This window comes from Ipomoea nil, unplaced genomic scaffold (assembly GCF_001879475.1).
Source record: "Ipomoea nil cultivar Tokyo-kokei standard unplaced genomic scaffold, Asagao_1.1 scaffold0706, whole genome shotgun sequence".
In the NCBI taxonomy this organism is placed as follows: Eukaryota; Viridiplantae; Streptophyta; class Magnoliopsida; order Solanales; family Convolvulaceae; genus Ipomoea; species Ipomoea nil.
Window position 1 is genome coordinate 1,047,934 of NW_017617134.1, and position 22,508 is coordinate 1,070,441.

The 22,508-nt window shown below is 36.3% G+C and overlaps 3 protein-coding genes across 6 annotated transcripts; 1 reads left to right on the top strand and 2 right to left on the bottom strand.

The window, feature by feature from the left end:
* Positions 1 to 4,508: 4,508 nt before the first annotated feature.
* Positions 4,509 to 10,452, top strand: LOC109176546 (pre-mRNA-processing factor 19-like). Of its 2 annotated transcripts, none has more exons than XM_019326009.1 (18): positions 4,509 to 4,644; positions 4,749 to 4,834; positions 5,324 to 5,395; positions 5,534 to 5,596; positions 6,084 to 6,170; positions 6,421 to 6,568; positions 6,652 to 6,773; positions 6,869 to 6,985; positions 7,188 to 7,283; positions 7,390 to 7,449; positions 8,052 to 8,126; positions 8,334 to 8,438; positions 8,522 to 8,638; positions 8,725 to 8,802; positions 8,926 to 9,022; positions 9,512 to 9,563; positions 9,839 to 9,909; positions 10,006 to 10,452. In XM_019326009.1, exons 1-18 carry the CDS (start codon positions 4,632 to 4,634, stop codon positions 10,119 to 10,121), a joined length of 1,575 nt encoding a protein of 524 aa, XP_019181554.1. In that variant the 5' UTR covers positions 4,509 to 4,631; the 3' UTR covers positions 10,122 to 10,452. The 2 variants fall into 2 exon arrangements, with proteins under 2 accessions (XP_019181554.1, XP_019181555.1); XM_019326010.1 differs by having other exon boundaries at positions 6,421 to 6,559.
* A 248-nt stretch (positions 10,453 to 10,700) lies between these two features.
* On the bottom strand, positions 10,701 to 14,085 carry LOC109176359 (nuclear receptor coactivator 7). Of its 3 annotated transcripts, none has more exons than XR_002053371.1 (9): positions 13,646 to 14,084; positions 12,655 to 13,127; positions 12,507 to 12,579; positions 12,311 to 12,391; positions 12,079 to 12,142; positions 11,887 to 11,974; positions 11,691 to 11,775; positions 11,194 to 11,285; positions 10,701 to 10,994 (listed from the first exon to the last, which is right to left on the bottom strand). XR_002053371.1 is itself a non-coding variant. In XM_019325802.1 (9 exons), the coding sequence occupies exons 1-8, from the start codon at positions 13,748 to 13,750 to the stop codon at positions 11,247 to 11,249; spliced, it is 1,008 nt and encodes a 335-aa protein (XP_019181347.1). In that variant the 5' UTR covers positions 13,751 to 14,085; the 3' UTR covers positions 10,984 to 10,994; positions 11,220 to 11,246. The 3 variants fall into 3 exon arrangements, 2 of the variants coding, with proteins under 2 accessions (XP_019181346.1, XP_019181347.1); XM_019325802.1 differs by having other exon boundaries at positions 10,984 to 10,994; positions 11,220 to 11,285; positions 13,646 to 14,085; XM_019325801.1 differs by having other exon boundaries at positions 10,701 to 11,285.
* Positions 14,086 to 14,417: 332 nt separating this feature from the next.
* Positions 14,418 to 17,271, bottom strand: LOC109176392. The gene is made up of 3 exons (XM_019325827.1): positions 16,213 to 17,271; positions 15,296 to 16,171; positions 14,418 to 15,137 (listed from the first exon to the last, which is right to left on the bottom strand). Exons 1-3 carry the CDS (start codon positions 17,269 to 17,271, stop codon positions 14,418 to 14,420), a joined length of 2,655 nt encoding a protein of 884 aa, XP_019181372.1.
* Positions 17,272 to 22,508: the final 5,237 nt, after the last annotated feature.

A 22,508-nucleotide genomic window follows, 5' to 3' on the forward strand; every position in this document is an offset into this window, starting at 1 on the left:
TCCTTTGCTCCTAAAATGATTTTTCAAAATACTCTCCTTAGCTCATAAACTAATTTCTCAAAATACTCTCCTTTGCTCCCTAAAATGATTTCTCAAAATAATCTCTTATTTAGCTCATAAAATGATTTTTCAAATTACTCTCCTTTGCTCCGAAAATAATTTCTTAAAATACTCTCTCCTTTGCTCCTAAAATGATTTCTTAAAATACTCTCTCTTTTGCTCCTAAAATGATTTCTTAAAATAGTCTCTCCTTTGCTTCTAAAATGATTTTTCACAATACTCTCCTTAGCTCATAAAATGATTTTTCAAAATACTCTCCTTTGTTCCCTAAAATGATTTCTCAAAATACTCACTTCCTTAGCTCATAAAATGATTTTTAAAAATACTCTCCTTTGCTCCAAAAATGATTTCTCAAAATACACTATTCTTGCTCATAAAACGGTTTTTTAAAATACTCTCCTTTGCAGCAAAAATGATTTCTAAAAATACTCTCTTCTTTAGCTCATAAAATGATTTTTCAAAATACTCTCCTATGCTCCTAAAATGATTTTTCAAAATACTTTTTTTTAAGCTCATAAAATGATTTTTCAAAATACTCTCCTGGGCTCCTAAAATGATTTCTTAAAATACTCTCTCCTTTGCTCCTAAAATGATTTTTCAAAATACTCTCCTTATCTCATAAAATGATTTTTCAAAATATTCTCCTTTGCTCCTAAAATGATTTCTTAAACAACTCTCTCATTTGCTCCTAAAATAATTTTTCAAAATACTCTCCGTATCTCATAAAATGATTTTTCAAAATACTCTTCTTAGCTCATAAAATGATTTTTAAAAATACTCTCCTTAGCTCATAAAATAATTTTTCAAAATACCCTCCTTTGATCTTAAAATAAATTTTTAAAATACTCTCTTCTTTAGCTAATAAAATGATTTTTCAAAATACTCTCCTATTCCGTAGCTCATAAAATGATTTTTCAAAATACCCTCCTTTGCTCCTATAATGATTTTTAAAATAGTCCCTTCTTTAGCTCATAAAATGAATTTTAAAAATATTCTATTTTACTCCTAAAATGATTTTTCAAAATACTCTCCTTAGCTTATAAAATGATTTTCAAAATACTCCTAAAATGAATTTTCATAATACTCTCTTCTTTTAGCTCATAAAATTATTTTTCAAAATACTCTCTTCTCTAGCTCATTAAATTATTTTCAAAACACTATCCTTAGCTCATATAAAATAATTTTTCAAAATACCCTCCTTTATTCCTATAATGATTTTTTAAAATAGTCCCTTCTTTAGCTCATAAAATAAATTTTAAAAATATTCTATTTTGCCCCTAAACTGATTTCTTAAAATACTCACTCCTTTCCTCATAAAATGATTTTTCAAAATACTCCTAAAATGAATTTTCAAAATACTCTCTTCTTTAACTCATAAAATTATTTTTCAAAATACTCTCTTCTTTAGATCATTAAATTATTTTCAAAACATTCTCCTTAGCTCATATAAAATAATTTTTCAAAATGCCCTCCTTCGCTCCTATAATGATTTTTTAAAATAGTCCCTTCTTTTGCTCATAAAATGAATTTTAAAAATATTATATTTTTGCTCCTAAAATGATTTCTTAAAATACTCACTCCTTTTCTCATAAAATGATTTTTAAAATTACTCTCCTTAGCTTCTAAAATGAATTTTCAAAATACTTTCCTTAGCTCATATAAAATAATTTTTTTAAAATACTCTCCTTTTCTCATTAAATAATTTTTCAAAATACTCTTTTTAGCTCATAAAATGATATTTAATCTTAGCTCATAAAATGATTTTTCAAAATACCCTCCTTTGCTCCTAAAATGATTTTTTAAAATTGTCCCTTCTTTAGCTCATAAAAGGATTTTTAAAAATATTCTCCTTAGCTCCTAAAATGATTTTTTAAAATTGTCCATTCTTTAGCTCATAAAATAATTTTTAAAAATATTCTCCTTTACTCCTAAAATGATTTTTCAAAATACTCTTCTCAGCTCATAAAATAATTTTTTAAAATACTCTCTTCTTTAGCTCATAAAATAATTTTTCAAAGTACCGTCCTTTGCTCCTAAAATAATTTTTTCTTCTTTAACTCATAAAATGATTTTTCAAAATACTCTCTTCTTTAGCTCATAAAATGTTTTTTCAAAATACTCTCCATTGCTCCTATAATGATTTCTCAAAATACTCTCTCCTTATTCAATATTTATACATGAGTTTTGTTTCATTTGGGCTATGAAATTTTGTCGTTATGGGCTCAGATTTTTTTTTTTTTGTTTTTTGGGTGGGCCCTTAAATATTTTGGCCTTCATATTAATCTAACTTGTGCAATCGGCAATTTATATCGTGCACAGGACGTGCAAAACGACGTCGTTTTGCTTTTTAAAAAAAAAAATATGCTTTTCCGTGTTTGCTGTTAATTTGTTAATAAAAAAAAAATTATGTTTTGAAAATGTACATAATTATATTTTAAAATGTATATAATTGTATATGAGAATGTACATAATTGTATAACAAAATACACATAAACTTTTAACTATTTAAAAAAATCGCATGTTCAAATGTACATAAATGTATAAAATAATGTACATAATTGTATACCAGAGAATATACATAATTGTATAACATAATGTACATAATTATATAATATAATACACATACACTCTGTTGCATCGACTCCCCACACAACTTAATAAAACGACGTCGTTTTGTGAGGCGCAGGACACACAGTGATATATGCACTGTGGTGCAGGATATAATGATTGTGTGCAACCCACAATAAAAAAAAAACATTTTATTACATTTTTTTGGGTATTCTTAATACACATTTGTTAAACTTTTGTTATGAATTCCAAAATTTAATTAAATATATAGTATGTTTCATTTTTAATATTGATACAATTTTATAATCATGATCTAGATTTTTTGTTTCTTACACATTTTTGTACATTATAATTTTAGAAAATATAAATTCACAATCAAGTACAAAAGTCAAGTACAAACATTATCACATGTTGGATTGTTATTAAAAAAAAAAAATTATTAACAATGGTCAATTGTACGTAGAAGTTTCGAGGGTAAACACCACTCAAAATGTTGTATACAAAAATTTTTTTAATAATTTATAATTTTATTTCTCTTCAATGTTATCAAATATTTTTAATTTTGTTTTCTATGTTTTCAACCTTTAATCTTTTTTAATTAAAATATAACAATATTGTTCTTTTATTATTACAAGTTCTAAAAACAATATAGTACTAATTTACAATATACTTAGACTTAAAAATTAAAGGTTTGCCAACTGCTGAGGGCACTACTTGAGTAATAATAATATGTAGGCACAATATTCACTTTATTATACCTTATTACCCAAAAAAAAAAATCACTTTATTATATAACCTTGGGATGTGTGCGTTAGTGTAATAATGTGTTACCTAAATGTCTTCATGTCTTTATCTTGAAGAAGTATATGTTTAATCATGGACAAATGTACGTAACAGTTTCAAGGTAAGTAATACAATGGGGTTAAAGATTTTGATATGTAAAGATAATAGAGAGTTTTTAAGTACGATAAAAAATGTTGTATATAAAGAAATTTTCAATAGTTTGTAATTTACTCAAATAGTTGGTTATTTATTAAATTAGTTCATTTATTTATATTTCCATAATTTTCTTTTATTTTTATATATTGTATTATATTATAAATTTGTAATATTATATTGTCAAAATTAATTACCGTGCATCGCACGGGTGCAAATACTTGGTGAAGATAATGGAGGATTTAAGATATTCGTACATGGTTGATAGCACATTTCCTTCATATCATACTGATAACATTGATCATAACCATCTCCATAGTAGAGCTATTTTGGCCCCAACATTAGATGTTGTTGACCAGGTCAATGAATACATGAACGATATGAATGAAGCCTCTACCAAGACGTATTTGAGTTGTGATTCTGTGTGCAAGTCAGATACTAATGTAATCTGAGATTCACACAACAGAATTTCTAAACAGTTTGAAATTTTTAAATTTTTAATAATGTGTAATTATTTTTAAGAACGTGAAGGAGAAGAACAAAGAAAAGGAAAAAGCCTTCTCAAATGTGCACAACAAGATTTGAACAACAAACCCCCACCCTTATGTATTGTTCACCTGAACTTGTTCCACTCTTTCATTTAGAGAAGTCCAAATTTTTTTTCTCCAAAACTGTACATGAGGTTGGAAAATGGAGAAGGTGGAATAAAACATTTAGTAAACAACTTCTCCAATTTTTATTTTTTCACTTTTCAATTTTTCTATTTTTCTGGAAAATTTTCTATCTTCTATCTTCTATTTTTTCAAGTTGGTAAATATGCCCTACAAATTCCAATTGTTTAAAATCGAACCGGATCCACCCATTAGTACCACACCCCCGTTTCCCGGGTCGGTCCATCGTCTAGCTCGTGCTGTTTGTGCTATATATCTACAAAAAACCCTCATTTATAAATTTTGATTTTTTCTTCTTCCTCCCTTTCTACACCTCTCCTTCCCGCTCCTTACTCTCGACCAGGTCGAAGCCGGAGAGAGCCTTCTGTGTTTTGTCTTTCCGTTTCTCGGCCTGCAATGAACTGCTCAAGTAAGCTTTTTCCCTCTCTAGAGTCTCGTACAGACGCACTGTGTAACATGTGAACAGCTGTAACATAATTTCTGTAGTTGCTAATCTCTGATCTGTTTTTACAGTTTCCGGTGATGTCCCGGAGGATCCGGTAGTCTCAAAGAATTCCGGACTTCTGTTCGAGAAGCGTTTAATCGAACGTCACATCTCTGTTTGTTTCTTATTTCTCCTGCATTTATTTTCGCTGAAGTTTTATCACTTTTGTTTGTGTAACTTTGTTTTCCTCATTGAGTCATTGACATACATGTTAGACTACTAGAGATATGGATGTTTGAAGCAAGTAATGAGAGGCTTGAGTTTGCCAATGCTGTTTGTAAAGCAATTGGAAAAATTTTGAAATTTGGGAAAACGAGAATCCTTAAATAATATGGTATTCAATGAAGAGTCAAATGTCTTTAGTTGCAGTCTTGCAGGATTGTTTTTAGAGGATTTAAGCTATTCTTACATGGTCCTCTTTCTGTCTCTCCTGTGCATGGACACCTATAAATTATTTCATGGGTCTGGTTACTATTATCATTAGCAGTTTCTTTTGTTGTTCTCCTTTGTCTGTGCTCAAACTTACAGCTTTTGTGTGCCTGAAATATACTTTTCAATTTGCTTCCCCACTCCCCCCCTAATTTGAGCTTCTTTCATCGTCCAGGACTATGGAAAATGTCCAGTAACTGGAGAGCCTCTGACAATGGATGACATTGTACCAATTAAAACTGGAAAGGTATGTTTGATGATACCTTGGTGATTAGATGATCATTGTTAGGTTTACTAGTTAGTTTCATAGGATTTTATTATGTTAAACTTGATTTGACATGTGGCTCCTATTAGGTGGGCTAATATGTTTTCGATTTCATTGCAGATAGTGAAGCCCCGACCTGTCCAGGCTGCAAGTATACCTGGGATGTTGGGAATGTTTCAGATTGTATGTGTTTCCAATCTCTGAATTTCTGCATTCATTATGTGTACTCCATGACAATTTAATGGGAAAGGAAAGCAAAAGAAAGAAAGAAAAAAAAAATTAATTTGGTTGGATCTTGTATTCATCTAATTTGTTTATTGTCTGTGTTTAACAGGCAAATTATTCTTACACAATTTTCCCACTATTTGTTTTAAAACTTTAGTAAGTTGATATTTCCTCTTAATGTGGCCATGTGTGCCCCCATCCAAGCACCAGCTTCTGTTAGCATGCACTTAGGTCTTGTGAGATTTCTTTTTCCATCTAGTAGAGCTGGGCATTTTAGGAATGTAGAACAAATCTGATGAATTTGTGATGGTTTATTTAGCTTTATTACCTGATATTTTATTTTGTCTTTATTTTACTTCAATTAAGATGGAATTTAACTATTTTTAGGTTCTGTATTTTGCTAGTGATGCTACTTCTTTATATTTCTATTGCTTCATAATAATAGGAATGGGATGGTCTGATGCTATCAAACTTTGCATTGGAGCAACAATTACATACTGCAAGGCAGGAGTTAAGCCATGCTCTGTATCAGGTACGGATAGTTAGCCTTCTACTAGTTTAGTGTATGAATTTTTACCTTCCAATTCTTTAATTTCTGCATCTTTTTGTTTCGTCTGTTTTAGTTATTTATGGAGTACTACGGAGTATTTTCTTTCTTAACCTTAAATTTTTGGAAGAATACTTTTAATGTTTGATGCCCACATGAAATTGCTATGCTTTCTTGTTCCATATGTGCTGCGTGTCATTAAAGTGATTTGTGAATTTTATCTATGATTTGACAGCATGATGCCGCATGCCGTGTAATTGCAAGATTGAAAAAGGAAAGGGATGAGGCAAGGGAATTATTGGCTCACGCTGAAAGAGAGATACCCATGACAGCAGCTACTGCAACTGCAGCTAATACTCCCACATTGAGCAACGGGAAAAGAGGTTATCAATTGACTCCTCTAAATTTATTTTTATGTTCATTTTATCTATGCGTGTTGATTCATGTTATTTATTTTTGCCTATAGCTGCTGAGGATGAGGAGATGGGTCCTGAAGGCAAGAAAAGTCGCCCAGGGATTTCATCAGCTATTATTACAGAACTTACAGATTGCAATACTAACCTTTCACAGCAAAGGAAAAAGCGACAGGTACAAGTCATTTGGGAGCTTCTGAACATCAGACTGATTGTTAATTTCAGATTTTGGTCTTGTTTTCATGTTATTTCCTTTGACTTCCCCTCCAGATACCGCCAACATTGGCCCCTGTAGATGCTTTGGAGAGATACACCCAGCTGAACAGTTACCCTCTACACAAAACCAACAAGCCGGGCATACTCTCTTTGGACATCTGTTACCCTAAGGTACTAGCTTTCTTCTAATGTGCTAAGGGTAAAAGAAGCAATGATATGACACATTTCAACTGATACTCCTGAATCTCAGCAACAGTACAGTGGATTTTTTTTTCTTCCCATTTTTTTGATCACTAATATTCTTTATTTTCTTGTATATGTACTGTATAATTTGTCATGCTCATGCCAAACTGTGTTATTTCCTATCCATCAGGACATCGTTGCTACTGGAGGCGTTGACAATAATGCTATCATATTTGATAGATCTTCAGAACAGATTATATCTACACTAAGTGGTCACTCAAAGAGGGTCTGTTCAACTTTCAATACTTAAATTCCTTATCAACATTTGCCAAAGTGTTTGTTGCGTTTTCTGGTTACATACTTTTGAACTATTAACATTCTCTCCTGTATAGGTTACCAATGTCAAATTTGCTGTTGAGGGTGAAGTGGTGGTCACTAGTTCTGCTGATGAGGTGAACCAGAACCCTTGTTTTTGTGAACTTTATGCTTTCACAGTTCTACTTTCTGTTTTGTTTTTTATTTTGTTGGGGGAAAGGGGAGGGGAGTGGGGGCTCATATATGTTGAGCTTTGATCACAGAATTAATTTATGAGATTGCACCAATACTCCCACCTTTGATGAATTGTTGAGAAGGACAAGAAAAAAAATGTAGTGGGCAGAGAGGATGTTTATTCTATTTATATATAGTATAGTATAGCTTGCTCCCATCCCTGCATTTCTTAATCTATATTGAGTTATGGGGTGAATTTGAAATTTTATACATTACAAGATCATGATGTTACTGACACAGGATTACTGATGTGTATTGGTAAAAGGACTGTTGGCCCCAGCTAACTAGTTATTGATTCAAGTTATTCAAATAAAGAATACATGTATGCGCCAAATTTAAGAGAGAATACATGTGCTTTGTGCATTGCTTTAAGAATCATCTCCATTTCATTATTTTCAAACAATATTCCCTGAATTTGTCCAATATATTTGCTATTGTTATTGCCATATTTGAGTATTATTATTATTTAATAATAGTAATTAAATAATTTCATTCTAACTTGCAGACTGTTCGTGTATGGCAAGGATCTGAGAATGGAAGCTATGACTGTAGGCACATTTTGAAGGATCACACTGCAGAGGTTACTAATTTCTTACCCCATCATGAGCATATGTTTAATTGTGATTTTGATTTATAAATGTATTGGAATGAAACATGCTGGGTGTATTTTATTGGTTTGTTCTGATTAAGGTGGTTGTGTTGTTAATCTGGTGCCCAAATGATATCTCTTATTGTTAATCAAGGGTTTAACTTTCTGCTCATGTTTTACTTCTCTCAATTTTGGTAGGTGCAAGCTGTCACCGTCCATGCAACAAATAATTACTTTGTGACTGCTTCTCTTGATGGCACATGGTGCTTTAATGAACTTGCTTCTGGTTTATGCCTTGCCCAGGTTCCACATTAAAACCTTTCTCTTGCACTTGTTATATTGATGCACTGTTCTTTTAAATTTGACAATTTTAACACCTTTTACAGGTTGCGGACACTTCAGGATCGGAGAGCTACACATCTGCAGCTTTTCATCCTGATGGTCTAATCCTTGGAACAGGTACATCAGGGTCTATTGTGAAGATTTGGGATGTAAAGAGTCAGGTAAGCTTGTTAAATTTTAATGAAATATGTTCTTTTCATTTTCTTATTTTCTGAAGTTTTGGGTTTTTTTCCTCACGGATATGTAGGCAAATGTTGCACGATTTGATGGGCACATTGGAACTGTTACTGCAATCTCCTTTTCAGAAAATGGTTATTTCCTAGCAGTATGTATCACGTTTCTAACTATAAATATACATGTCTTTGATGAGTATTCATTGACAAATTCAATGAATGCTGAAGTTGAGAATGCTGCCTTATTTTGATTATCTTTTCTGTAATGCTGTAAGACTGCTGCTCAAGATGGGGTAAAGCTCTGGGATTTACGCAAATTAAGGAATTTTAGAACTTTCACGCCATATGATGACAACACACCAACCCAAACAGGTATGCTGCATATGTTATGACATTTGTCTTGTTTATTTCCGCTGACATTTAGGAAGCTTTGATACTTGGAAGCAAAAAGATTCAGCACAGTAGTTACCATTATATTGGAAAGCTTATAGCTTTTTAGACATGTATGGCTTTCTACTAGTACCAGTATTTCAATACAAAGTAAACCGTCGATTCATAAAAAATAACATTAAACTTTTGGTTATTATATATATATATATATATATATATATATATATATATATATATATATATATATATATATATATATATATATATATATATATATATGCATTCTGGAACTGAACTTTCAGGATAGGATAATCAACAGAGTGCAAATAAAGTTATCGTATGTAGAGCATGTCTGCCCTTTGTCCTGATCAAGTAGCCCTAGTGTAGAATAGGAAAAGATGACAAAGGGAAAGAATCTGCATCATTCATGTTGTTAGTAATGTAATATATTGATCATGATGATATTTGCAGTGGAATTTGACCAGAGTGGAAGTTACCTTGCCTTGGGAGGATCAGATATAAGGTAAAGAGTTCTTCAAGTACATGTCCTGTCAATCCATTGCTTCTATGGTCAGGACTCCTTTTAACAATATTCTTGACTTTTTCCCAACCGTTTTGTATTTCAACTTGAACCTTATTTATGAATATGCATTGCACCACAATATTCTTCTTTTCTTTGGGGGGGGGGGGGGGGGGGGGGTTGATGTAATACTTGCTACTATTACGTTCAGACTAAAGCTCTGATGGAGATTTCTTTTTTCTACACTTGGGAGCTCTTATCTTTTGGTGCTTTGGCAGAGTCTATCAAGTTGCTAGTGTGAAGTCGGAATGGGGCTGCATCAGGACATTCCCTGATTTGTCAGGCACAGGTATATCTCTCTTTCCTCATCCCTAATTGTTTTGTATAATGAAAATAATGTCCTCTTTGCTATAGAGGATGACCAATTCTAATTCTTTGTGAACAGGCAAAGCCACATGTCTAAAATTTGGTCCAGATGCTAAATACATAGCTGTTGGATCAATGGATCGAAACCTCAGAATATTTGGGCTGCCACAGGAGGATGGTCAACCAGAAGATTAATTGCCATTTCACTGTGTTGACACTAATGGTACTTCTATAGCATATGCTTCCTGGTTGCAGGTTTTGGCGCTTATTTTGGGCAGAAGAATTTGTGAATGACTATCTTTTGAATTTGCCCAAAGCGTGGTTCCCTGCCAGATTATTAGTGACAATGCAATAAATCTGAAGCAATTTGCCATCTTATCCACTTTGAGGGTTAATTTATCGTGTAACAAATTTTTTTGGGGTAATATTATTGTATCATACAAATGTAACAATTGTTTGGAATGGCTGAGAAAAAAAGACTATTGAATATTGCTCGGAAAGAAGATATTGGTCCTGTTTGGTAAAATAGTTAGCATATCAATCAATTTTGACTTATTTAACTATTATTAATCAGTTTTTTAAAAAAGTCATTTTGTATATAATTAGTTAACAACTAATTTACCAAACACCAATTAGTTAATCAACTAGTCAAGTCCATAACCACCCAGAACCTTATCTTTGATGAATTTCTTTTTGACAATGAAGAATTAACTTAAGTGTCTTTGTTGATTCTGTTCCTTAAATCTAAAATTTTAATTAAAATATAACATATCAATCATTCAAGTTCTCAGTATTGATAGGGCGAGCCCAGAATTCTCACTAAAGAGAAGCAATGTATATAACATTCTTACAAAACAATATTTCGTAACCTTGAATATAAATCATGTACAGCAATATAGGGGTAAATAATTTCTCATAGGAAGCTGAAAAAACAAAGAATGATCTGTTTTCTAACGTATATGGGTGGGGGCAATGCAAAATATACCGCAAAACACAGCTTCATATTGGTGATGAATGCCCGATGAATATTCATCTCTATAATTGTAGGAACCATAGGCAAATTATAACCTGAATATCATAACAGAATCTGATTGTTATTGTTATTTAACTAGACTAGAAGATAATAGCATGGTGTATGTAACTAGATATACCATGGCCTGTTTAAAAGGAATTACTAATTATGGGTTTAAATGCTCATTGTTGTTATATTTACGATCTTTCAAGTTAATGGTGAAGACACCTGCAAGTGATGTTCACCGAGCCTTACTATGTGATCCGAGGTTCACAGCACACCAATTGTTGAGATAATGAGATGAGGAATCAGACAAGATATCGAGAAGCATGTGTAAATCCCCAAAGCTGCAGAGGAATGAAATGGGAATAACAATGGTCAATGACGAATGCCAATAATAACCATATACTATAGGAAGAATAATGAAAATTGTGTTAATGCGAGAAACTAGATAATAACAAATTCATGTTTAACAACCTAGGCAAGAAAAAATAAGTTGTTGGAGGCAACCCCAGCCAAGTTGGTCAGGTGGTTTGACTTGGTAACCTTAGGTTACAAGTTCCTGGCGGGAACAGCCTAGTGGCCTACTTAGTTTGAGCCAGTCAGCTATGGGCAACCTAGGCTGGTTTACTTCTTTGTAGTACTTTGCCAGCTAAGGTTAGAAGACGGGGTTTACCTAGTGCAAAACATCGGGTAGTGACAGTGGGTTTACTAAAAAAAAAAAAAAAAGTGGTTACTAGAAACAATAATACCTCAACATTCTTTAACTGAAACTCTTGATTATTGGCTAAGCATAAGTTTCCAAATGTCTCACAAGGCCCACTGCTGCCAGTCAACCTTCATAAAAGCAAAAAAAAAAAAAAAAAAAAACCGAGTACATTACACTTTACGGTATAGTAACATCAAAATTTCAAGCGTTAACAGCAATTCTTAGGCAGAGAAGCTTACAGATCTCCATCAACACTTAATGCGTAATTTTCACCCCCTCCAAAGGCAAGTTGGTCGTACATACACAAAAAGAAATATCTATTGGCACCTAAACGAAAGATCAAGGAAAACCATTAGATCATATGATGTGATAAGGGAATAAACATCAATATCGATTGGATCTAGTATGCTTTTCCCCGTGGATATTCTTACCAGTTGGTCTAAACATCCTGGGCTCACCATATAAAGTTGTAAACACAAATGATTGATTTGTCCCCTATCAAAATTATGAAATTAGAAGTAAATCATAAAATCATGGATACAAACCAAGCCAAGGATATAAAAGAAAAAGCTGTATCAATTTCCAATTTATCATTTTTATACTTTTAATAAAATCATCTGATCTTGGTGCGCATTTTCAGTTGTAATATAAAGCAGTAACTACCTGATATTTTGGCTTTGCAGTAGGCGTCAATGGTGCCTCGAGCAGTCCACCAAATACGGAACCTTCCTTATCACCAGTAATCTGCAATTAACAGTCATTTGAAACTAAATGTATCGAACAAACAGCCTCGTATCCAAAAGGGAACCTAACGTTTGTGTACAAGAATTTTAACGGAAGTATATGGATGTGGACCTACCAGCAAACAAGGACCAGAAGTATCGGCACTCTTGTGAATGAGTGTCCGGAGTGATATACCATCTCTATCCGTGCTGCCAACCAATCATACAAACGGTTAGAGACTGTACGAATGTAAAAAGTTATTAATGACCCCGTTGCAAAGTTACCTGTACAACAGCATCCACTGACAACCTTTGACTATATTAGGAAGGGATGCTTGGAGAAACTCATACAAGTCGGGAGTAACGAAAAGAGACTCGTTTATGAGATTAGGCATGACTTCATAGTCAACTCCATCACGGGCATCCTCATAATCTTCGTAGCAACTAACAACGCTTCTTGCAGAATTAGGCTCACAGATTTCTCCCTGTGCATTAAAAAAATTGCTTCTACTGAATTCATCCTCTCCATTAAAATCTGGGATGTCTTTGTAATCATCGTCAAGGTCATAATCATCGAATCTTTCCAATGGTTTATCTTCCAATTTAAAGCTTCTACTTCTCCACGTAAAAGAAGGCGAGTGGACTGGCGTATTATCATGTTGCTCTTTCAATGATTTCAATCTATCAAACTTTGACGAGGGGAGCACAAAAGAAAGTACGGAAGTTAAAGTTTTTCCATCCTTCGTCTCTGGACCAGCCTACACAGGGAGAAAGCCAACGTTACAAAATTCACTCCTATAAAGACTACTGAATTTAAATCAGTAGACTTATGAATCAGGCGATCCTCCTGCTTCAAATATATATATACTTTTTGTTTTCTACATTAACCATCTTGCATATTTCAGCACCCACAAAAAGTTTTAGTGTCTTTTTTGTAAATATTACAAATCTTTTTTAGTTTGGAAAGCAAAACACACATTTTTAGTTTCGAAACCAACAAATTCACAAATTTTATATGAACATGCATACACACATTTATGTTTCCCAGTTCAATTAGTCTTCAAATTCCACAATTCTGAGGCTCTTAATCCTCATCAAAGCAGGCCACCACAAAAAAAGTAGATTAGTTGTGGCAATTAAATAAAAATTAAGACATTGTTGATACAATAGAAGATCTAGCTTCACATACAGATCAAACCTCCATGAATCGCGAGAATAATATAATAAATACTGTATATAATCAAAAGATATATGCACGTATATTAGCAGGTATTACCTGAGGCTGAGCCTGGGGCTGAGGCGGATTATCTACAGATTGAATTGGAGAATCAGAAAAGAGACGCGAAAGGGTCTCTGAAACTCGTTCTTTTATGGAATGCATTGTTTTCTTTGTTCCCTCTTCTTCTCCACCGTGTTGTTTGTGGGAATGTGGGTAAATGACGGAATGGGAATAGGAATGTGGATCTCCCAGAGTGAATTTAGAAGGCTCGGATTTAGAAATTGTGAAGGAAAGGAGAGCTGCTCTGGTATTGGATCGAGGGAACTCAACGTCGCGGTTGCGGTGTGTGGAGGAGAGAGAGTGGGGGAAGGGCGCAGCACAACACGGAACGGAGGAATCTTTTGTCCAATGTTCATATTTTTCTACAATTACAATGTTCTTTCCAACACATGGATTCAGGGGAAGATCCCTACTAAATTACGGAGTACTATATTTATGTTTATTGTTGGAAAATAATAAAAAAAATTTCCTCTTAAAAATATTATTTTTAACTCAATTCTTAATGAGGTATTATTTCCTTGGACAATGCTATGTGTCCCTACATCACTCACAAACTTGTCAATCATTAATGCGATAATTTTAATAGGTTGAATAATTCAAATATAATTTTAATTGGTGCGCACCATACTAAACGTGTGAATTTGTGAACTGCTACGGTTCGTTGGTTTAATGCATCCAACATGAATTACACATCATTCTTCAGTGCACCCTCCCACATGTAGTACACAGGGCATTCTACTTTTTTGAAACTCAAGGGAATCAGATTGCATTAAACTGTAGACGAAATAAAGGAAGGAAGAGAATCCCTCCAGACAGTACGAGTGTCAACCGCACTAACATGCTTTGCTAAGGCATGAGCTACCGTATTGGCATCTCTGCATACAAATTTAATGGAGCAGGAATGAAAAGAGCGAAATAAATGCAAACATGAATCTAAGATAACACCTAGGTACGAACGATAGGAACTCGCATCGCGAAAGCAAGAAACAAGGACCGCACAATCCGAAAAAATCACAATGTTGTGAAAATTGTGTTCTTGTAGCCATGATAGAGCTTCTCGTATTGCCATGGCTTCAACTAGGAGAGGATCATACGAGCATATAAGAGGTCCGTTAGCAGCGGCAACAAAACTGCCCTCTGCACTGCATACATAAAAACCAAAAGAAGGGGACGTGCCGTGGAATCCGGCATCAGCGTAGCAAATTACCACACCCAGCGGCAGCAACATCGCCATTTCCGGAGCTGACGGCAGTAAGGGGGCAGCCGGAACAAGGGGAGCAGCCGGAACGGGGGGAGCAACCGGCGTGTTGTTCGATGCCCAGGCAGACCAAGTACCGTGAAAACCGTGACATAGATGCGAGGGGGTCGGTAGAACAAAATCCCAAACAGCCATATTCCGAGCTCTCCAAATTTCGTAGAGTATTTCACATATTTGTTCTTTTAGAAACCCAGCAGATATTGCTGAGGTTCCTAGCCAAGCCTCCACCCACTTCATAAAATCATAACCATCAACGTTAGGGATATGAAGGCGTGAAACATTCCACACACGTCTAGCATAAATACAAGTGCATAAAATATGCATAATATCCTCCTCATAATCTCCAAAAGCCCCGGGCAAATATTAGGAATCTCTACTCTCCTTCTAACCAAGTTGGTAATAGTTGGCAAAATATTAGAAAGAGCCTTCCATAGAAAAATCCTCCACTTGGGAGAGACCTTAAGTTTCCAAATGTTGTTCCAGACTGCGTCCGGGGTGGTGATCAACTCCCCTTGGCATCTATAACCATCTTTAACCGTATATTGTCCCCTGATATCCCCTTTCCAAAACCAGTCATCCTTGAAATTAATACTCACTGGGATTTGTAATATTAATCCAGTATCCTTGGGATCAAACAATTGAGAAACCAGCTCATGGTTCCATCTCCCCTGATCATGATCCAACAGGTCAGCTACCCTGAGATCCGGGGATTGGGTAACTTGATCAGTAAGCACAAACGGATTCTGGGTGTCAGGTAACCACGGGTGTGACCAAACCTTGGTTGTTCTGCCATTACCAATTCTGCGCCTGCAACCACTACGAATCAGGCTCTGACTGGCCATAATGCTTCTCCATACATAGCTCGGATTACCTCCCAAGGAGGCCTCATAAAAGGTAGTATCACGATAATATCTTGCCTTAAATATTCGGGCCATTAAGGATTCCGGATTGGTTAAAAGTCGCCACCCCTGCTTCCCTAGTAGTGCCAAATTAAATTCATGCAACCTCTTAAAACCCATACCACCATGCTTCTTAGGCACACACATCCTGTCCCAGGCCATCCAATGTATCCCATCTACCGTGGTACTCTTACCCCACCAATACCTGTTCATCAATCTTTCCAAAGAAGCACATAGCGATACAGACAACAGAAATATACTCATAGTGTACGTAGGCATTGCCTGAGCAACACTTTTAAGAAGTACCTCTTTACCTGCCATAGAAAGCAGCCTCTTATTCCAATAACCAAACCTCTGTCTCAGTTTCTGCTCCACATAGAAAAAACAAATTTCCTGTTCCTACCAACAACTGAGGGGAGACCCAAATATTTGCCAAAATCCTCCGCCTGCTCCACCCCTAAACCCATGGCAATAACATCCCTGTCCAACAAAGTAGTATTTCGACTGAAAGAGATGTTAGACTTATGAAAATTGACAGATTGGCCCGAGAATTGCTCATATATTTCCAAACAACGCTTCACCTCGATGGTTTCCTGCATTTTAGCCTTGAAGAACAGTAGGCTGCCATCCGCAAAGAAGAGGTGGGAGATGGGAGGGGCCCCACGCGCCACTCTGCAGCCATGGATCCGTCCTTTAGCCTGGGCATCCTGCAACAATAAAGATAAGCCCTCCGCACAAATGATAAAAAGGTAGGGTGGAAGTGGATCACCCTGCCTTAGACCCCTCGTGGGCAAGATCTCCTCACTTGGTTTCCCATTGACCAGGACTCTATACCTGACTGTCCGCACACATAGCATGATTAAATTAACACATTTAACATCAAAACCAAGCCCCAACAACATTCGTTTTACAAACCTCCATTCCATTCGGTCATAAGCTTTGGCCATATCTAGCTTCAGGGCTGCCCATCCCTCTCGGCCCAATTGTTTCCTTCTCAGATAGTGACCCACCTCAGATGCAATAAGGATGTTATCCGAAATAAGCCTACCTGGAAGAAAAGCACTCTGCGACTCTAAAACAATGCCATCCAATAGCGGTTTCATACGGTTAGCTATCATCTTAGCCATTACTTTATATACAACATTGCATAAAGCAATAGGCCTCAAATCAGCAACCAACTCAGGGGCAGCCTTTTTCGGGATCAGAACAATATTGGCATCATTCAATTCAGGGGGAAAGGAAGATTGAGATAAACATGCAAGAACAAAATTAGTAAAATCCTTACCAATGAGATCCCAGAAAGATTGATAGAAGCCCGGATTCATTCCATCCGGTTCTGGCGATTTGTCTTTACCCATGGCGAACAAAGCGTGTTTCACTTCTTCAGGCTCGAAAGGACGAAGCAAGTCATCATTCTGAGCACGAGTGACACGGGGTGATAAGGTATCCACTTGAAAAGTACCCATGTCCCCATTTGTCTAAAAAATCTGCTTGTAGTAATCCGTCACCAGAGAAACAAGCCCATCACCCTCCTTCCATACCCCATTCCCATCCTTAAGCCTCACAATAGAATTTTTCCGTTTACGGTGCATGGCATACTGATGAAAGAACTTCGTGTTCCGATCCGCCCCTTGCAGCCAGTGCTGCTTGGCCCTTTGCTTCCAAAAAGACTCCGCTTGCAACAAAACAGTACTCAATTGCCCATCAAGTTGCCTGAAGCGTCCTAAGGAAATCGGGTCCATCTGGCCTCACAAACTATTCATCCCCCGTTTTATCGCCTCAATTCTGAAACCAAATTTGTGAAAATGTTCACCCCCCCCCCCCCCCCCCCCACTTCTTGAGGCCACGACCGCACAACAACAACCTCTCCTGGAAACCAAGCCCTTGCGTATTAGTCCACTCCTTCGTCACCACTTCCCTACACCCTTCATCCCTTAACCACACGTTCTCAAATCGAAAACCGCGCGCCTGCCGTGATGATCCCGAACCATACACATCAAGAAAGAGCGTCGTATGATCCGACCTCACAGTTTGAATGTTGTATAACCGGGCATTACCATGAAAACCCCTCCAGGCTGCATCTGCCACCGCCCTATCCAGTCGTTCCTCTACCCAGTCCGGAGTCCCCTTACCCCGTTCCCAAGTGTAAGGATATCCCAACATAGGTAAAGTAGTCAAACCACAGTCTTCCAAAGCTTCCCCGAAACCCTCTAACCACCGTGCAGGATGCGGGCGTCTCCCCCTTTTCTCAGATTGTGACAACAGATCATTGAAATCCCCCAAAACCACCCAAGGTAGGCTTGACGCGTCCTTAAGTGATTTTAAGAAATCCCATGCCTCCCTCCTCCTTGAACTCTGAGCATAGCCATAGTAACAAGTCAATCTCCAACGATGTCGGTTTGGTAGGGACACCACTAGATCGATATGATTGTGGGAATACTTAATTAAACGAGCACTATTATTCTTTGCCCAGAGAAAACCCATGCCACCCTTCTGCAGCACACTATCCACGCCAAAACCGCCCTCAAAACCAAGTTTTACACGGAGCCTCTCAACATGACTCCTATCCACCATCGTTTCCATCAGATACACAAATTCAAGCTCCTTCTTGGACACAAGGTCCATAATCTCTCGAACTGTCTGTGGATTACCCAAGCCACGACAGTTCCAACTTAGAATACTCATTGAGAAGGGCGGGCCTGCTCTACAGGTCCCGCCAAACAAGAAGAGTCTACTAGCATCACCCCCTCACCTGCCACCATTCCACCCGCCACCTCACCATTTTCCCCCCTCCTCCGCTTCGGATCCATCCGCACACCCCCTCATCCTCCCCCACCCGAGCAGCAACCCCAACCACGGCATTGGCCGACCTTGACATGCCGGCCCCAATACCCCCCATTCCCGGCCTGAACTGACCCACACCACCCGAGACCGGTAACCCACCAGCCACCTGCCCCAGTTGTGGTCCCGCACCCCGAACTGGAAAACCAGCCGCCCTACCGAGACCCAAGCCACGATGCATCCTCTCCCCTCTCTGTAACCAACTCTACCCAACCGCCTTTGCCGGAGGATTGCCCCCAGCCTTCAAACTCAAACCAAACGGGTACTGAGCCGGCTTCAAACCGGACACACGGGCATCTAAACAAAATTTATCTGTATGCCATAACTTCTCACAAAAGAAACAGAACATATGCAAACGTTCATACCGAAAATTTACCCATGTCTAAGAATTGTCACCCAAAATCATCTTCATGCGTCTCTTCAGCGGAGCCGAAACCTCCACCGTAACCTTGACCCTATAAAACGTCGTCTAGGGCCTCACAAAATTCCTCTCATCCAGCCCCACAAACAGCCCAAGAAAGTCCCCGACTTTCTCTAGTACTTTGTCCGTTCGATACCCGACCGGCAAGTCGTGCACCTGTACCCAAAAATCAATAGTATTCAGCAACACTTGGGTAGGATGTTCACCTGGACGAAGCGGTTGACATATCAAAGTAGCATTCTCAAACGCCCATGAGCCATTCTCCAACACGTATGCCAGATCAGTATCGTGATAAAACGTGAACAAATAAAGATTCGGTTGAATCTCAGCAACTTGGATCCCCATTAACGGCCTCCAAACGGACGCCATCACCTGCCTCATCACGTCGAACTTAATGGTCCTATTAGTAAGAAATCGTCCAACCATCTGCCAATACTGCACCGTCGTCTCCTCCGCTACTACCGATCCATCCTCCTCGCCGAATCGGACCCCCGCTTCCTCCTCCTCCAACGTGATATCCGCACAGCTCTGTACGATATCTTGGACATCCATACTGCCCTACGAATCAAGAAGCACGAACGGAAGAGGAAAAAAACCTGTAGATGCCGAACCAAAAGCCGCCGAAAAACAGCAAAACTCCAAGCAGATCAACGTCAACCAGTAGACAGCACAGCTTTCATTAATATTCAGCGCTCAAACGAACAAATTAGGAGAAGTCGAGTCGATTGTGTACGGTAAGAACATGCAAAAGATACGAAAAAACCCTAGATACCAGGGAGAGAGATGAAAAACCCTAGATACCAGGGAGAGAGATTTTTTTAATTTAGGGCATTCTACTTAATTCCACAGCATTCACAAAAGAACGGCCGATAACAATGCACAAGTTAACAGGTTAAGCAAAGTTCACACCTGAAACCTTTCCCCTCTCTCTCTCTCTCTCTCTCTCTCTATATATATATATATATATATATATATATATATATATATATATATATATATATATATATATATAATTTTAATTAAATTATTTAAAATCACACCCATATTAATTTTGTTGTTTAAAAAAAATCTATTGCATGATGGACCTAGCCCACATAATGATTGCTAGTTGGGCTTGACTGGGCTATTTAATTGCATCAAATTATACCATGGACCAGGGTCTACCTTGCATGCATTGTAGACCCCAGTCTAAAAATAATTTTCAAATTGAGTTTATACCCAAAATCGTACGTCCTCGATTATAGTGGTTTTTCTCAATTTCGTCTTAAACGACTTTGGTGACCTAATATCGTCCCAGACTTTTGTGTTTCGCTCAATTTAGTCCCAGACTTTTGTGTTTTTGCTCAATTTAGTCCCTCATTTGTTATTCTGTCCATTTGGTGTTAAATAAATAGACAATTCAGTAATTTTAATATTGACATCTCTTTATTCATAGACATGTGAACTGCGAAATCCTTTTTTTTTATGAATTACTCCTAAAACTGCGAATATAAAATTTGATTTGCAGGTCCGGGAGTAATTCTGGGTGTAATTCGTACAAGAAAAAAGAATTTCGCACTTCGCAAGTTGAAAGTAAAGAGAGATCAATATTGACATTACTGAATTGTCCCTTTATTTAACACCAATTTGACGGAATAACAAATTGAGGACTAAATTGAGCGAAATACAAAAGTCTGAGACGATATTAGGTCACCAAAGTCGTTTAGGACAAAATTGAGAAAAACCACTATAGTCGAGGACGATTTTGGGTATTAACTCTTTTCAAATTCTTTATTTTTAATTGACATATTTTGTACTTATAGTTGATAGTTTTTGTACATGTAGTTATCATATTATGTGTAAGCAATTATCAAGTTATTTGTTTACATGTACAAAAACCGTTAACTGTAGGTACAAAATGTGTTAACTAAAAGTACAAAATTTTGTTATATGTCAACAAATTATCAAGTTATTTGTTTACGTGTATAAAAATTATTAACTGTAAGTACATAATTTTTGTATCGGAGTTCACAATGCAATCTGAACCCTGGTCCATGGTATAACAATTGCTCAATTGCAATTGAACTTCCTCGGTTTAAATGCAATTCTTATACCAAGGACCAAGATTTACAGTACATTGTGGACCCTGGTGCATGTGTATGTGTCTTATGGTGTGAGTTTTGTATTTTGTGTTGTGAAATTCTGTAAAAGTCAAAATTTTGTACCTAAAACAAATTAGTAATTGTGTCTTATGTTAGAAATTTTCTGTGTCTTGCGTTGTGAAATTTTGTGCCTATGAACACGAATTATGTACTTAAATCAGATTTTAAAAATAAGTAAATATATAACATGTGTATGTGTCTTGTGTTATAAAATTCTGTACTTTACAAGTATAAATTTTGTACTTTATCGTTTCGATCCAAAGTCTATAATACTATGTGGACCCTAGTTCATGATATAAATTGTGGTTTAAATGTTGCGCATATCTTGTACGTCTTTTGGCTTCAATTATGCCTAGGGCGCCTGGGTCTAGCACTCTAGCTGGTGTTAATGTGTTAGGGCATCTTCCATAGTGAAATTTTTTGTGTGGTTTTTATAGGTGTGATTAGGAAAGGGAAAATGAAGGGGAGGAAAAAGAAAAAAAAATAAATAAAAGGGAAAATGGCATTTTTTCCCCCTATGTTATATACTTATAGCACTTTTTCCCCCTCAATTATTTAAGTGGCTCTTTTTCCCCCTGAAATGTTAAATGGACATATTTACCCTTAAAATAAATATTTCATTTATTTTTATTCTCCAATAAATTATTACTATAATTTGGTTCAAACCAGATACTATAGTAACCAAACCAAAATATTCCAATTACAATTTATAATCAAAACGCGATATTTAGAGTTTATTAAAATCGCGAACTGGAATGGCCGGTTCATGTTCCGAACTGAAAAAAATAAAATACATTTATTGTTGAATTTAAACTATTTTAAAATAAAAAATAAAATTTTAAAATAAAGACGGTTCAAAATCACGAACGGGATCCGGAACCGCCGGTTCATGATCCAGTTTTTTTTTTTTTATTCTTAAATTTAATAAATTGAAATCCAAATATTGGGTTCTAGATTTGAATCATAACTGAAAACTTTTAATTCGATTGCTATAGTGTCTGGTTCAGTTCGAACCGAACCGTGGTAATCGCTACATATACGCAATAATTTGTTGGAGAAGTAAAATAAATAAAATGTTTACTTTAAGGGTAGAAATGTCAATTTAATATATTAGGGGGGAAAACCACCACTTTTAAAATAATTGAGGGGGCTAATGTGCTTACATAAATAATTGAGGGGGAAAAAGTGCTATAAGTATATAACATAGGGGGAAAAGTGCCATTTTCCCTAAATAAAATCAAAAGTTGAAAAAATAAAAAATAAAATATATTGATTTACGTCCCAGTGTACACACCAGCCT